General features: G+C 44.8%; 1 protein-coding gene across 4 annotated transcripts in view; it reads right to left on the bottom strand.

Annotated features, from left to right (window-relative positions):
• The window catches only part of RCOR1 (REST corepressor 1), an 89,237-nt gene that overhangs the window by 32,526 nt on the left and 39,195 nt on the right, over window positions 1–17,516 (bottom strand). For all 4 annotated transcript variants that reach the window (XR_007509581.1, XM_049828530.1, XM_049828528.1 and 1 more), the window contains one exon: window positions 11,715–11,798. Coding sequence is in view for 3 of the 4 variants with exons in the window: in XM_049828530.1 (XP_049684487.1) it covers window positions 11,715–11,798 (84 nt within the window). In the remaining variant the exon portion in view is untranslated. The remainder of the gene's footprint in view (window positions 1–11,714; window positions 11,799–17,516) is intronic.

Raw genomic sequence — 17,516 nt, 5'->3', positions numbered from 1 at the left:
TCATCATTATTACTTTCTTCCTTTCTGTTCTATTAAACTGTTCTTATTTCAGCCCACAAGTTTTAGTTCCCCCTCCCCTCCCGATTCTCTCACCCATCCCACTGGGTGGGGGGGAGCAAGTGAGCAGCTGCATGGTGCTTAGTTGCTGGCTGGGGTTAAACCATGACACACAGGTTTCAGTATCTACAGAGCCCTGGGTACCACAAGCCCAGACATCTGCATACGTACCACAGAAGAGAAAAGGATGAGTGAGATCTGACAGGGCAGTAGCAAAGAGGAAACACTACCTCTGGGACCTAGCACAGAATAGGCAGAGCCACATCAGATCACCCGGGGACCTAATCTGTGACCATACGGGATCTGAGCATGGCTACCATTCAGCAGTACAAACCTGATCCTAAATCAGACACAGGCACTGGACTGTATTAAATGTGATTAGCCAGAGCACTTGATATTGGGTTTGGAGCCCATGTAAGAACATAAAACCAGCACACATTAGCTTCTGGCAGGGAGGGAATACTCGTTCCCACATATGACCTTCCAAGACATAGATGAGAAGTTACAGACAGGATAAATGCACAGAGCACGTGCCCAAACAACAAAGTGAGTTTATAGCAGAACAGCTCTTTGCATTATTCACCACAATGCTCTCAATTCAGTCCGAGAAGCCCTAAAGCCAGATTTATTCTGCTGTCAAACCCTGGCTTGAGTTAACTCTACTGAGAGGTTATAGCCTTGGATTATATACTTCAACTACAGGCAGCAACATGCCCAAGCAATCCAAGCAGCACTATTATCAATACAGTTGTGACAAGGGGTAAAATATTTAAAAAATTATTTTATCAGATGGTTCAATGTAGGAGATAGTAACTTGGATTAGAAGAAACCTCCCTCATGCAAATTTTCTTATGGAATTATTATTTTTTGCACTCCTTGAGAATGCCTGATCCAGTGCATCCTTTCCAAAAGCTAGTTTCACCAATTTGAAAAAACAGTTTGACACACATTGATGACAGTCAGTAGGAGACCACAGACTCAGACTACTAGCAGTCTTGATACAAGGCTTCGGTACTCTACCTAGGAACATTCTCAGTTCTTCATCCACATCATGTGATATATGGTAAAATTCTTCTGCAGAATAGTCAGCACAGACTACCATAAAGCTTGGTCAAGCAACCTGCTGTCAACCAGCTTCAGATGCCACCAAGGACTATCCAGACTCAAAGCCCTCTAAAGAGGGTGAAACTTTCCACAAGGTCCATTTTCCACCCTCCAAAAAATTTTGAAAGCTCCTGTCTAAAACCAGAACTGTTATATTCCCCATTGCAGTAGGAATGCAAGCTAATAAAAGTACTGTATCAGAGCCAGGCCTCCTAAACAGCCTGGGTAACTCCACTTCCCCATGACACAGGGTCTTTGTGCAGCATGAGGGCAAACACACAAGGGGTGTGTGGGAGCAGAACAGCCATCAGGTTAAATTACAGCTCATTATTATTGTTACCGATAATAAAACCGGTGTCAAGAGAGTTGAAGCCATGCTGACCCCCTTTACAATGGATACAAAAGCAAAAGAAATTATCAATTTGTCCCCTAGCTACCTCCTTGAAGGATGTCACTTGGGCAGAAAGGAAGCATCAGGCAAGCCAGCGGGCAGTGAAAGGAAGGAAACGAGTCGGAGTCACACAGAGGAGCTGCCCTCAGCAGATGTGCTGAGAGCCAGGAGCTGCTCGCGGAGGGGAAAGAGCCTCCAGCTGTAAGTGCCTACATTCAGCTCCTCAGCAGCTGGAACACAACAGCTCCATGATCCTGAATGGCAAATGGTCAGGTCACAAAAGCACCACTTACTATTTCAGTTACCTTTTGCAGCCAGCCCCCTCACTTCCAAACCCGGCTATATGAGTAACATAATAGTCTCAGCAATCCAGATGGCCTCTGCACTTGTGAACAAGTTGCATGAAACTTGCTTCCAGCAAAATCAGATGAAGAATGATAGGGACTAAGTGAAGGCAGCTTGATGTGGAGGGGAACTAATCCTTCAGGTTTATTTTCTGAAGTATTACTGAGATGCTTTTGTTCCTTCTACATCCACAGTTAAAAACCTGTTTTCAGATGTTTGGGGCTGGCCCCTTCTGAGAAGGCAAGGGCCTCCCACAACTCCACTCATTGCACTATTGTACCTGGGTGCTAAGAATGAAAAAAAAAAATTAGGCCTCAAACTTGCTTTGAAAGACTCCATTTTCCTCACTTTCACATCAGCAGGGTGTAAGCAAGTTAGCGGGAAGCTGAACAACAGAGACAAGACAAACACTTCCAATGCACACAGTGCTGCAGAACCTAAAGAGAACAGCTTATCTTGAGAGCGGTTGTGGCTCTGCCCCCCAGCTGTCTGCCCCATCTCTCTCCTGAAAGTTTCTATTCTTGCTTCCTGCAAGAACAGTTCAGCTGCTTGATCACTTAGTAAGGCAGGCAATGAACTAAGGCAACATAAACAGGTGCCTACTACAGGTTAAGGTGCAGCAGTTCATGGAATTCCTGCTACTTACCCCACACAACGTGAGAACCTGGGCAATAAACAGAGATTTAGGTGAAAAGCCCTTTCTCCACCAGAGATTAGAAGCTACCTATAGACAAACTCATGTGGATTGCCCTACTATAGGCAGGCCAGCCTTCAGGAGACAATAACACTCAATACATCCATTCTTGCACCTGTTTACTTACTACATGTCTGAAACTAAAGAGGTGCAAAGAAATGTTTTTTGACACCCCCCCCCAAGAAGTCCATGCAGAAAGACAGCAAGCTTACATAGCCAGATCTTGGGCAACATAATCTTTATAGTAGCGTCTAAACCAAGGTATTAGTGTTTATGTTGACCAATATTAAGGTACTCAAAAATACATAGTTAAGTCAATTTAGAAAAAAATCAACTTATAGATTCACACAGCACATGCTGAAACATGGATTACATACAAGCCCTGGGCCATCAAGCCTGATTCTAAGAGACTGAGCAGAAAAGCCTATGGTAAACCAATGCCACTAACTAGATCCTGGAATATCAGTGGTAGGTGGTCACAGCTCTTAGCCAGGATTTAGAAACCTAGTCCTTACAGAGAAGTAATTACATACTGCTACTAATCCTTGCAGTGCTAGAAAAGTCACTACTACCCTACCAGAATATGAATCTGCATGAGAAGCACATGATCAGGAAAGTAACTTAACATGGAGAGCAAAACTAAGAGTACAGGTAAAATAACTTCTGGGAGTGGTTCCTAATTAGAGCAAATAATGCCACAGTAAACACATTATGGTGAGGGAAGCTCTGGCACATGTCCTTGAGAAAGCCTAGCTGCCCTGCCTCCTGCACTAGCACCTCTGTAAAGGTCACACTCAGCAGTGTATGAACTCATCACAGCAAGCTGTTACGGCCATAACCTCCTCAAGCATTCCTCAGTGGAGGACATACCCCACAAGAGCTCCTCCCTGCATGCACACAGCTCCCATCACATCCCTATAAACATGCACTTGTTGGTGCCTTTGCTGACTAACCTTGCTCTAAGGACAAATTAAAAAAACACGTTACCCTCCAGTTTCCTGATCCTTCTTATTTTTCCCTCACAGCTACAGTAACAGACAAGAGGTCAGGGAAAAAAGACCTTGTCCTCTGAAACACTCTGAGGCTGCCATTCCGACCAAGACCAGCAAGACCAGAGCGCACTCAGCCCGTCCCAGGGCTGGGTCCAAGCAGCACAAAATAGCTGCAGCCTGCTAAGTTCTCGTCTTACTGGTCCTACAACTCACACAGCACCTATCAGGCTGGCTAAGACTGCTCCCAAACGTGTTTCAGATCAAGGCTTGCTGCCAGGGTAACTCTTAACACTGCTATCATCACTCCATTACATCCACATCATCTTGTCTCTAAACTTCTCTTAGGAAAAAAGCTTCTTCCTAGCGCCAGCACTAATTCAATCCCCACAGCAGCAACAGTAGTGGCAGCCGGCATTTTCCAACTGGGTCATCTCAACATGTTCAGAGAAGGCCTGTTTCACACTGCAATAAAAAGGAGGAACAAACAGGTGGCAGGAGAGAACAAGGCACATGAAGAAACTGGTGACTGGCCACCCCCCAGCACAACAGCAAAAATTCCTCCAGGATAACACAGCTACCTTAGATAAGACATCCTTTTTCTGGATACTATCCAACACATTCTCCCCTCCAGGTTTTTTGTTTGTGGGTTGTCAGGGTTTTAGGGTTTCTGTTGTTGTTGTTTGGGGTCGTCCGTTCCGTGTCGTCATCCCCCCCCCCCCCCCGCGGATAAATAAATAATAACCACAATCCACTGTACCTTGGGTGAAATCCATCCCAAACACACACCTTAGTCTTTTCAAACTAAATTTCTTTCCTGCCTCCAATACAAATCACTGCTGTGAAAGGGTTAAAATCTCATCTTAATTTAAATATGCATTCAGGATCCAGAAATATCAACCTGCAGCAATAATGATGAAAGAGCTGCTCTGAGATTTCCACACAGCATTGCAACAGCACGGCAGATGACAAAGGGGAAACTGCAGCTAAGTTTGAGGCAACTCAGCCATTTCTAGGATACGCCCATAGCCTTTGAAGCCTGGTATCTTCTTTTTGCTGTTCACAATATTGCTACTATAAGCATCAAAAGTTGCCTGAGTTAAAATGAAAAACTGCATCCCTTCACCTTCACCTTTTGAGCATTTTCTGAAGTGCAGAAACTGCAGCTGCTGGGAGAAGTGGCCATGACTTATGTCTACAGCTACACTCAAGCAGAATCTTAAATTAAACACCAGTTCTCTCATTTCTGAATTCATGGAGTTGTATTCTTCAGCTACTGTATTTGCATCCAAGCTTCACAGCTGCCAGGTTCACTGCATAATATGAAATTTGGATTAGGGATAAACGTAAACCCAATTCTGCTTTTCCATTAATCCTTTTTGCTGTCACTGGGACAGTCAACAAACTGATATTTCTAGGGAAGACACGCAAACAAACAGCAAAATCATAAGTTTGGTTTTTTTGCTGTCTTCACTTGAGTGACAAAAGGTAAGCACCTAGCTTCAGGCAACAATTATAACCTCTGAAGCCCACCCCTCAGAAACCTGGAAGTCTTGGCTCTACCTGGCAGCTATATTTTAGGCTAACACTTTTCCTACTACCAAAAAACACCTCAACAAAAAAATCCTCAGACACAAACAAGCAGAAAAACCCCAAACAAGAAAAGCACAATACATACACTCCTTCTTTCAAAACCTCCCACAGCACTTAGCCAGCTACAAAAAAAAAAAAAAAAAAAAAAAGTAGAAGCTCAGCTAAGAGTTCAACAATGCTTTTTTCTCTCTGGTGGCAAAGCCTAAGCAGCTCCCACTCTCCTATCCCTGACCAAGGTGGCTACACTCTCGCTGGGCACCAATGCAATCTTTCATGGGGTTGTGTTATAAATCAGGTCACAGAAACGATAGGGGTTGGAGGGGAGAAGGGACTAAAAATAAAACCACAATTCCAACTATTTCAAGGATCCTGTTTACAGCATGGTGAAGAGGAGGGACTTAAAGAGCAGCTTTGCTGATGCTGAATACACACCTGACTACATCCTCTCCTCCCTCACTGCTGCTGTCTGGGGATGGGTGCCTGTGTGCCAAGGAGGGGGTGGCTCAGGTACCTCTAAAGCATTAATCCCTTCCATTTTAAATGCATCCTGTTAAACAGGGGCTTCATTTTCTAAAAAGGAGTTTTTAAGATCAACACTTTCCCCAGTCTACTGTCTCCCACTTGTGGTATTCCACTCGCATTTATTTATTGCTAGGGCACCGTACACCCCAAGAAAAATGAGAACTGATGACAGTACTTGATGGTATCGTATGCCAACAGAAAAGACATTTTCCTGTCCTCTACTCTGGTAGTAATTTTAAGTTAGAAAATTCAGACAAAGGTAATTTCCAAGTTTGTTTAACATCCCCTTTAAGAGAGAAACTGAAGAATAATCATAGCCTGTTCTATGGAAAGACTGCCCCCTGAACTACAGCTGGAGACAGACTCTGGCCACTTCTGCAACCTGCCCTCAGAAATTTTGGGATCCACCTCACCCTCACAACAGAGGACAGCTACCAAAATTCACTCTCACCCAAAGAAGGCTGTTGACACACTAATGACCAGTACACACTTACAGACTTGGTTGGGACATAGGCTTTTGAGATCAATGCCAACTCATAGCTTCTTAGGGTGGAGCACTGCTGCTCCACGCTCCCAACCGTTACCCAGCCTGTGGCACAGTTAACTAAACCTTGCCCCATCCAGACACCACAAGGTTAATATCCCTAGTAACCATAGCAACCAGCACTTCTTCCTCCATCAGAGCCTCAGCTTGCACATTGCTGCCTTCCCAGCATCAGGTTTTGCAGCACATTTAGGGACCCCTCCCTTTCCCCCCAGCCACAGGCTTTGGCCAAGCACATCACAAGGATGTTGGAGCACTCGCTGCTTCAGCTAATTCTGGCATTCCTCTGTCCCCTTGTCCCCTGGGCACTTCTACCTCCCCTCCGTAGGGAGAAGGAGGCTACCTAAATTCTCTCCAAGTGCACCAAGGCAGGCATAATGTAAAGCAGGGAGCCAGCTGCAGCCTCACAGGAAGAGATGCCACAGAGTGACGGAGCGAGGGACTCGTGAGCATCCAAAGTTGGCACGCCATCAACCATCAGGTCAAACAGAAGCAGCACTGCAAGACCAGGGGACCCACCTGCCATCCACAACCTGCTGTCCTATGGGTATCAGGGACAGTGCCTGCCTCTTCAGTGACACCCCATAAAATGCAAATCCGCTGGAGACACCCAGCAAGACATCAGTGAAAAATCAAAACTCCCATCTAGCAGCACACATATTCTGTCAGGAAGACAGCAGAAAAATTACTTTCAAAACAGAGCTTATCACTAGCAAAACAATACATCCTTCTCCACTTGTAGTTCACCTTTGAACTGCAGATGCATAAAAGCAATCATCACATCCTATCCTCTTGCCTGGTTTCCATCCCTCACTCCTGGGCAGCTGCAGCACGCCAGCACTTGCTCATTTCTAAACCAACCCAATGTCATTTTTATGGTTCCACCCATTGGCGTACTTGGCAGAGAGAGAGAGAGACACTGCTGTTTTATTAATAGCTTCGTGCTGGCCCAGCTCTATCCTGTGCAGGGTTTCCACAGCATTGTTACAATGCATTTTTCACTACTTCCCCCCTCCTTCCCCAAGTGCCACTCAAAGAGAACAGATGCCTGTCTTCCACTTAGCTGTTCCTGCTCCTCAATGTCACCTTGCTCAAGACCTCACTCTTCCTCCTCTTTCCCTGTCTCCCTCCCCACCCTCCGTGACAGAGTCCCAGCACAGCCAGAACAGTTGCCCTCTGTGGCACCAAGCCCTCAGAGACCCCCCTCAGGAGTCTCGTTTTGAAAGCAAGCTCTTTGTAAGAGGTGCAACACCAGCCACAGCACACAGGGTATTTGGAGCAGAGCTGGAAGAGGAGCAGTTATTTTAAGTCCAAATGTTCAGTTACCACACAATGACAATTCTTTCTTTCTTCTTCAAAAGAAACAGGACAAACTTCTAGCTTTGGGCTAACTTTGTGAACTACTCACTAATGGTGGCAACTGCTATGCAAGTGACCCCTCAAAGGCAGAAGTCTGGCAGTAGATAGGGAACATACTACCTTGCCCGTATTAATACCAAAGTCGAATGCTGCCAGCAAGTCGTTTGTACCGAGGATTAATGGTTAACAAGGCACAGGATAAAAAAAGGGATCAATGTGCCAACACATACTTTTGTTTGTTTTAATCTTCTCTATAATATCCATCATTTCATGGCATCCAGGCAAAAGGTTTCTCCAATGTGATTAAAACAATCTTCCAGCATATAGTGTGCATGGGACCCAAACAAGCTTTAACTAATTGTATGAGCCTGGAGCATCAGGTATGCAGATATGTACCAGGTCTTGGCTGACACGCTGGTCTTTCCAGGATTTGTTTCAGCAGCTTAGCGAGGACCCTCCCACAGCCTCCGCCAGTTTGGCCAGCCCTCTGCCAAACCCATCAGCACACATTGATCTGAGCGTTGTCACAGATCTGCTCACAGTGTTTTGTAGCACAGACTCACCTTTAACAGAGGTGGCTTCCAAGAGTTTCACTGATTGCAAAGAACTGTCCTGCTCACAAGACCTACCAGTTCACTCCAAGCTGACAGCTAACATGTGCTGCACTAACTTCCATCTTCACGTTGAGCCTCAGCCACAGGAACAGAAAAGAGTCCTGTGACTTAAAGAGTTCACCACAAGAACAGGCACAGGATGGATTCATGGCTTTGGAGCACAAATGAAAGTAACGAGACACAGGTACCAACATGCTGCTGATTGGAAGGATTTGTTCACCCACACTTCAACCTTAACAGCAATATTAAGAATGGATGTGCTAGCTAGGATTCACAGTACTTACAGCCCATGGGGCTACACCAACCTCCTGGAGACCACAGCTCCTTCCACTTACAATTTCACAGTGCCAATGATTCCCCCCACCAAGGATAACACACACGTCACGAAAATCCATGGTTTAAAAGGCATCAAGAGATAGAGAACCCATCACTTATCTGGATAACTTCCAACCCCCACACACTCAGGCATTTCATTTCAGTCCATGTGGACTTACTTTGCAGCCATCTATTTGTATTATGCATGTCTCTTACTGTGTCAAAATTTCCCTTTGAGAAAATAATTGACAATAGTCCCCTTTCAGTCTCTTCAGTAAGCTAAACAGATGGAGTTTGCTTCGTCTTCAGTTTCCAAAATGTTTCAGTAGCTCCCGTCTCCATCCTTTCCTCGTTTTTGAACACTAAAGCCACTATTCTGAGGTTCATTTTCCTGAACACTGCTGGGTGCAGAGGCAGCAAACTGTTCCAAGTGACTGCCTCACTCTGTTTACACCCACATCATCCACTGGGTCAAGCAGGACACCAAGAAACTTTGTCAAACTACCTGCCCACTGTCCCCCCAAAATTGCTCTCCAAGCCACTTCTTTCCAAACATCAGCCTTAATGCAGAAGGCCAGAGCTTTCAGCACTGAGATTCATAACCCTACCATTAAGAGCCCATTGCATTGGCATCAGTCCAGGTTAGGAAAAGACCCAAAGCATTCTACAAGACTATCAGTAGCATTCATTTTATTTAGCATCCTGTCAGTCTATGGCTCATCCTCAATTTCTCTCCACAGCAATTCCACATCAATTCCCATACCACTGATGGAAATGTTGATCATCATCAGTCCTCTTACACATCCCCATGGAGCCCATTTAATTAGGATTCACTATCAACAATGCCAAGACTTGTCAGTGAACTTGAGACTATCTGAAGATACCTCCTGTCCCCTGATGTTCTTTCATCACAAACCATAAAACACATTAGGGAACTCTGCTTGTAATACATTTAGTAAATGCTCTACAGCCATTGCAGAGCACTGGTATTTTGGAGGAGGTTCCCATCTTTTGAAAGGAAGGGGGATTGAATCAGACTCTCATGCAATCAATGCCTAACAGCTGGCTGAATATATTAGAACTGTAAAGTTATTTCTACCAATCAATCAATTTCTAGCCTCAAAAAGAACAAAAGCACCTACCTTCAGCAGGATTTGTTTTTCACAGTTCATTTTTAGTAATGCCAGGTAGAGACAGGAATAGCTGATAACCTTTTGGTAGTGTCAGCTCCAATTGCCTCAAGACAAAGCAATGACCAACCAGCCCACTCTCACCCCGTTCTCGCATTGCCTGCATAGCTGCCCTCTCCCCATCTGCTGCAGTGTTTCCTGCCACCCCAAGTCCCCTCAACCATCTCTCCCAATGCTCCTTTGGATTTTTGTACTACTATTAGATGCTGAATTTCACAACTCCATCCCTCTATATCAATTAGGCACCTGGGAGATATTTTGTGTGTCACGTATGGCGCAAGAGCATCATACTTCTCCCCTCGAAACACCATATGAAATATCTATTAATTTTTTCCTCTTATCTTTTTTGGAAGGTGAAATCACTGATGAGCCTACACTCTTACTAAAATTTTGAGTCTGAGAAATTTCTTCTTGCCCTCTTCTTATCCTTATATTGTTTTCCCCAACTTTTTTATTGTACCAGCAATAGTCAACTGCCACCTAGTTTTTATTCATCAGTGTCACACCACGTTTTTAATTACCTCCTAGGTTCATGACATCTTCTTAGCAGATATTATATCCTTTTTATGCTCTATAATATCCTTGCATATTTTTGTGCCAATTACCACAGAATATTGAGTCACAGATTATTTTACTCAATTCCACATATCTTCACTCCTTTTCCTCCTTCATTCTCTCTTCCCTCTCCAAGAAACCTGTTTCCTATCAGGCAGGAGTTAAATGTTCCAAAGCTGAGCTGAGATTCAAAAGACACTCAGACTTCAGAGGCAGCTACAGGAATCCTGTCACAGACAACCCATCAACAGTCATTCCTTTTGGTGAAGGCTACAGTCTCTTGCTTTTACACCTTTTTAGATCTTTCTAGCTGTAGATAACTGCCAAATATATCCCTCTCCTCATCAGTCTTATTTAGTTCAGCATCCAATAGCCAGCAGGGAGCAGACAAGAAACCACTGGTAGGAGAGAAGGCAGACATGATCCTTGCAAAGCCTTTTTTTATCTGTAGATCACAGTACCATCATCCTTCTGTAATTTAAGGGGCAACTTGCTTGGTGGAACAAACGCCCCAGGGCAGAGCCCAGCCCTTTCATGACAGAGCCAGTTTGTGCACAGTCTCTACTGCCTTAATTTGCAAATGCCACTACATCCTCACAAGTGTCTTGTGATACATCTTAGCCCTTGGGTCTAAGCAAGAACCAGGTATCAACTTAATAGTGCCACCACAAACAACTGCAGAGGAACAGGAATGCAAGATTCTTATTCTTGATAGCAGAATCAGAAAGGATGAAAAAAAAAAAAGGTATGAGCACAAAGTCAAAAATAGCTCCTTTCAGCTCACTCCCCCAAAAGCACTTAGGTTTAGTTACTGCATTCAAACAGCAGCCCTTTAATCAAGGAGTCCTACTTATTCATGAGGAGGACTGTAGCTAGACAAACCTTTCAAACACTAGTTCTGCCATCTGGCAGCAGTACTGAGACTTGTTCCCAGACACACAGTGCTAGTAATTGCCCTCACGTGGAATTCCAAGGCACTGCAATTGTTCTGGCATTTAAACCTCCATGGGCTCCAGATGTGGATTTTATTTGTGCCTTTGTGGGAAAAAGGTACTGCTAATTACCATATATTCCCCCCCTGCCAAATACTTTTCATTTTGCTCTCCCCAGTTATTTGTCATCTTCTACAGCACCAGCAGCTAAAAAGCAGATCATGTAGGCCCGTGGATAAATATCTTAAAGAATTCATACCAAGGAAGAAAGTGTGTCACGTTTCTCCTGCTTTCCCTGCCTCTGTGGATCTAATGCTCTGAGCAGCTGCCCAGCAGGGAACAAAGATCTTCCGGGGGGGATTGCTTTGTAGGCTTTTCTTTTTTCAAATTAATTTCAAATCATAATGGAAAGGTCACAGACATAACCTCTCCACTGAAAGTGGCAACCTTGCATTCTTGAAGTGATACATGTAAGGGAAAGAAAGAATAAAAGTACTTGAAGAGACTTACATTTTGCTTCAGACAGATTCTGGTTAGGTGACCAGACCAGCATGCCGAGATTCTCTCTCTCCTGACTTCGCCTTGCGAGTTTGGCTTAAGAGAAAACAGATATAAACCAAGTTACAGAGAAAGTAATTTCAGATGCAAAATGGATACAAAAGTGACTTATCACACATCTGCAGCTTTTAATCAAGATATAAAACCCATCCACAGAGTTAAAACCCCATCTTCCCATTCAGACCTGAGGCTTTTCCTTGTTTCTTCAATGCATCACCCCCTATATAACATGACAGATACCACACACTCACTCTTTCATGCAAGTACACTAAGAAGCATATGTTAGATCTAAATTAAAAGTTAATTAATGTTTCTCTTCCAGCATACTTGATTATTTTTCTTCCAGCCATCGTTAATGAAAAAGGGAGGAGCTAGGCTCAGGCGGCAGGCTCCAAGCCCTTGACATCATAAGCCTGTACTGTGCAGCTAGATTAACACTTCAGGGTACGCACATGCATGAAGCTCCCAGATTTCACTTCTGACCGCCTCCTCCCCTGCCCCAGCAGCCTTTCTAGGCCTCCATCTGCCATACAGACAGGAACGCCCACCCAGGTGACACTGGGTCCCCCAGGTCAGAATCAGGTCCTCTGCTCAACTGCTCTAGAGAAATTCTTGTGCATTCACACCCACGCTGCGTACACGCACCCACACACAGAAAGCAAGTCCGTTTTTAACCAGCTTAACACCTGACTACCATAAGAGTTCTGAAAGTCTCAAGTGAAGAACCACAGCTGCATAATTTGAAAGAGCGACCTCAAGCAAAGGTACCATTTCAACAGCAAGTTCTTGTGAATCTGCTGTTGTTCAGTCACAAGCAGTCAAAAGAGGAGGAGGAGGAGTAGGAGGAGGAGGAAGAGGAGGAGAGAAAGAAACTTGCTCTGTTGAGTCAGCACACACACAGCCAGCTCAACTACCCACCCTGGCTGACAGAAACTTGCAGGTCTTGTTATGAACGAGTGCCTACAGTACTACTTCCACTACAAAACGTCACACAACACTGAAGTTTTATGCAATATTTCAACACAATGCTATTTTCTCTGCACTTTGCAATTAGACATACAACCACCACTTCATGATGCATTAAACAAACAGGTCAGAAAAGAGCTAGTAACACAAAATTACATTACAATGCTATGAACGCTCATGGTTTGACTACTGTTTTTAACCTGAAATCTGCTCAGCTAAGAACAGTCAGGGTTTAGATGACAAAAATATTCTAACATTAAATTTAAAGCACAAATAGCATGTATTAAAAATAACCAGTTGCCAGCAACATATTTACATTGAGCTAACAATTTTTTTTCATAGCAAACACCATGATCATCTTTCACACAGTTTCTTGGTTGTTTTTTTTTAAATAAGGTTAGCAACTGCACATACAAGGTATTTTGTGCACTGCACACATTCATTACTTTCTACACTAGGTAGAAAAACAGGAGTGAGAAGAGACAGCAGCCTCTGGAGAGGAGACATGGCGGGTGGAGACCAGGTCTATAAACAGAACATGAAGGGTGTCTGAATTTAAAATTACAATACTGAATTTTAAATTACAAGTTCACACACACACACACAAAAAAAGTCTTGAAACATTGGGGATTAAATTTTCCTTTCTCCTTCATTTCAAGTCAAGGTCCAGAATGCAAAAAACAAGGCAACCTCAAGCCTCCCCTTCATCAAATTTTGCTCCTCGCTCTTCCTATCCAGGATGACTAACTTCTAGCATGGGGTTCAAAATGTGGAAAAAAAAGAAGTCTCTCTCCTCACTTTACATTACACTGAAAAGCACGTTCTCATCCCATAAAAATACTCAATCATCAGTCAGGTGTCTAGGAAGTTAAACACTTTCCACCCAAATCCCAACATACCCCCAGTAACCCATTGCAGTTCAGGAGCCTGATGCCCAAATTCTGCCAGCGAGGTATAACACTAGGCAAATTGGCAGCCTGGCTTTACCACAGTCTCACTCGCTGAACTGGTGAAACCTACATAACTCAGGGAAAAGGGAAAAGTTTTCTCCTAGTTTAACAGGCTGAACCTCCTCCCTGACATGTCAGGAGCATATCCCAGCCCAGCTGTCCCTTTCAGGAGCAGAGTGCCGCTAGCTCAGCTCACCCACAGTAAGGTGGGTGAAGTTTCACCTCCCACAGTTAAAACCCCAAGTTACACTTTGGGGCATTGCAGAGGGAGTGCCACTGCCTTCCTGACTGTGAAGTGCAGCGAGCCCTGGGAGGCAACAACCAGAGCAGAGAAGTACTGTGGGACTTCATGGCACCCAAGCGAGGTTGGTGAAATGCGTTCCTCGTCCTCCACCACAGCTCTGCTCTCAGGCACCCAGGATCTCCCTCTGCTAAGGGAGTGCCTGGGTTAGGAGCTACCTCCTTCCAGCCCCACATCTCCTCCTTATGAGCCAGGGTAAAGCACTCCCTGCGCCTCACACCCAGAACAAGAACCCCCTTCGTGCAGTCCTCAGGACCCCCTTCTGTCCAGCTCCCACAACCAAGCTTCTTCCCCTCTGCCTTCCTCCAGCCTCTTGGTAACAACAACCAACCAAGTTACACTGCACTTGTAATTGGGTGTGAAGCAGCACCTTCGGTATTCCCACATCTCTCCTGTTCTGCCTTTACACCCAAGCCCACACTTATCCACCCTCAGCCCTCATTCCTCACAGGTAGAGGCCAGTGCACATGTCCTGGTTTCAGCTGGGATAGAGTTAATTTTCTTCCTAGCAGCTGGGATAATGTTATGTTTTGGATTCAGTATGAGAACAATGTTGATAACACACTGAAGTTTTCAGTTGTTGCTAAGTAGTGTTTATACCAAGTCAAGGATTTTTCAGCTTCTCAATGCTCAGCCAGCAAGAAGGCTGGAGGGGCACAAGAAGATGGGAGGGGACACAGCCAGGACAGCTGACCCAAACTGGCCAAAGGGGTATTCCACACCATGTGATGTCATGCCCAGTACATAAACTGGGGGGAGTTGGCCTGGGGGGATCACTGCTCGGGAACAAACTGGGCATCGGTCGGCGAGTGGTGAGCAATTGCATTGTGCATCACCTCTTTCGTACATTCTAATTCTTTTATTATTGTCCCTTTATTGTTGTTATTATCATTATTATTTTCTTCCTTGCTGTTCTATTAAACTGTTCTTAATTCAACCCACGAGTTTTACTTTTCCCCGATTCTCTCCCCCATCCAACTGGGTAGGGGGGTGAGTGAGTGAGCGGCTGCGTTGTACTTAGTTGCTGGCTGGGGTTAAACCATGACAGCAAGGCACACAGTAGGGTTGACTTAAAACTCATGCTTCTCTCCAAAGGACAGAAGCACCTAAAGGTCAACACACATAGAAGGGCAGGGAGGTGTGGGCGGCTGTGTTCCTCAAACATCCATAGAGGCCAAGACTCCCTCTGTAATATCAGAGGTGACTTAGCCTGCCACCCAGCTCCTTCACCTTTCAGCACCGCATTCTCCCCATCACACCTTCTCAAGCCCACAGCCCCCATGTTTACCGTATCTCACACACTAGGCAGGCATGACAGGCATTCTTCCCAGTCCAGTGTTGACCCCATCATAAATACACAGAGCACAAGTACTCTCACGACATGACATAGCAAGGAAGCGCTTAAGAGCTTGCTCAGAGTTTGAAAGCACGTTGAAATGATTATTTCAGAGCAACAGCCACAAGAGAAGAAGGGGCTTAGAGCAGAGCGGTTATTACATCCCTTTTCTGCATCTTTCCAAGCACAGCTTCAAGGTTCACCAACATGGGGGAATTCCTTCCCCTGTCCCCTGCTTCTGGACAAAGGATCCAAGGGTGAATTCAAACACTCTACACTTCAGTGACAAAGCTAAAAAGCTAATTCAGTTTAGTCCATTATATATTTCATATAAAAATAGCCACATAAGGATGGCAAGGTTTACTCTTTTTTAGGGGAACAGATCAATTTAGGATCAATTGAGTTTGTTTGTTTAAGCAACTGCAGTTAACCCAGTGCAACCTGTGTTTAGAAGAGCTGTATATTGGCAGACAAGATCATCTGACATTTCAGTTAATCCCACACTTTCATCTAGGCTACCCACCAGGTATTTATAAAGTCTCTGCCACAGCCATTAGCTCCCTATCACAGCTGTTGTGTGAGCAAACACTCTGTAATCACTTCCCACTGCTGGCTTTCCCATTTGTCCCAAGTTTGGGAGGAATCATGGATGCTCCCTCCATTCCTAAGAGAAAGAACTTCTACTACAAGCAGCATCCCCTAAATTTTGTTCCCCTGCCAGTATTCACAGGGGATGCAAGCTCCCATTGCCTTTATCGAAGCAGAGATACACAGCCCCAACCAGGCACAGTATCACATTGCTTTTCCATAGCAGTTCCCATCCCTCTCTCTTTCCTTGTCCCCAGAACATACCCCTTCCCCATGGACTATATGCTGAAACACAGGAGGGAACCAATCCAGTTTAAAACTCACTTTGTGAAGAAAATGTTATTTTTAAAGTTGGTCTCATTTACAGATGTGGTTTACTGCGCAAGCCCAAACAGTTCAACTGTGCAAGGGAGGAGATGTGGCAGGGCAGAATACCCATATAATCAACATTAGAAAGAAGTTGTGGAGGCTTTTTGGTTTTTTTCCCCCTGGACCTGTGAGGACACATCTCAACACCAGCATGCAGTTGACCACACTGTGTGTTGGAATATATCGATTTGCACAGAAGAGAGACAACACTGCCGTTGGAGTTCCTATCACTTCTGCCCACAGGCTGAGGCTCTCCTACCCTGGGAGCTCCCTGGGCTGCCTGTGCTAAGGCACAGGCCTGGCATATGGAAGAACAGCACCTTGCAGGACATGAAACCCCAACCCACAGCAGCTACGGCTCTTCCCCAACTTCTGGAAAGCTGTTGCAAGACTGCCCCACAGAAAAACAAGAGAGAGGTTTCAACCAGCAGCAGCAGTCAGTTCAGACTCCAAGAGGCATCAGGTTGATTTTTTAAAAAAAAAGTATCTTGACTGAGTATTTACAGCATGTCTTTTCCCTGCTGTGAAGGCTACTACATGGGACAGCCTCACTCCTGAGCATCTGTCTGTCCAATTTTCACTTGCATACAGTAAGACGCCAGTCCTGCTCTCCTACTACAACCCACAAAGTTTAAAGCCTCAGGGATAAATCTACCGTAGACCCCACACCTGAGTGATCCCAGCTCACAAAGAAGGAAAACAAAGAGTAAAGTGAAAGCAAAGAGATTTTTCTTTTGTCCATAAAAAAACCAAACCAAACACAGCAAAAAAAAAAACCACACAAACAAAAAACCACCACCCAACCCAAAAACTCTTAAAACCCACTCCCTTCCTCCCAGAGCCACATTCCTCTGCTGCATTTACTCCAAGTCAGAGAGCAGAGGGTCAACTCTGCCAGGACCCCCTGCAGAAACAGAGGAGAAAGGTGGAACTTCTAAGCTCCTTGCAAGGAACTTCTTAAAGGACACCAAGCCCTAAATAACCTTGCAAGTCTTCTGATGCGTCAATTACCTTAAATCATGAGTCTGGACCCCCTCCCCACACCAAGAAAAACACATGTATCTCCCCATATTTGAGGGGTTCTTCTGCAGATATTGTAACTTCTTATTTTCTTTTAGGCAAACCAAAGTTGTACCAGTGCTGGAATCGGGACCATATGAATAAGCTCAGTGTTGAATGTGCTGCAGAGTTTGACATCATGAATACATTTGTGTTAACATGAAACCACAGATCTTGGTTCAGGC

Source organism: Accipiter gentilis, chromosome 25 (genome assembly GCF_929443795.1).
Source record: "Accipiter gentilis chromosome 25, bAccGen1.1, whole genome shotgun sequence".
Classification (NCBI taxonomy): domain Eukaryota; kingdom Metazoa; phylum Chordata; class Aves; order Accipitriformes; family Accipitridae; genus Astur; species Astur gentilis.
This window is presented reverse-complemented; position numbering and strand designations above follow the sequence as displayed.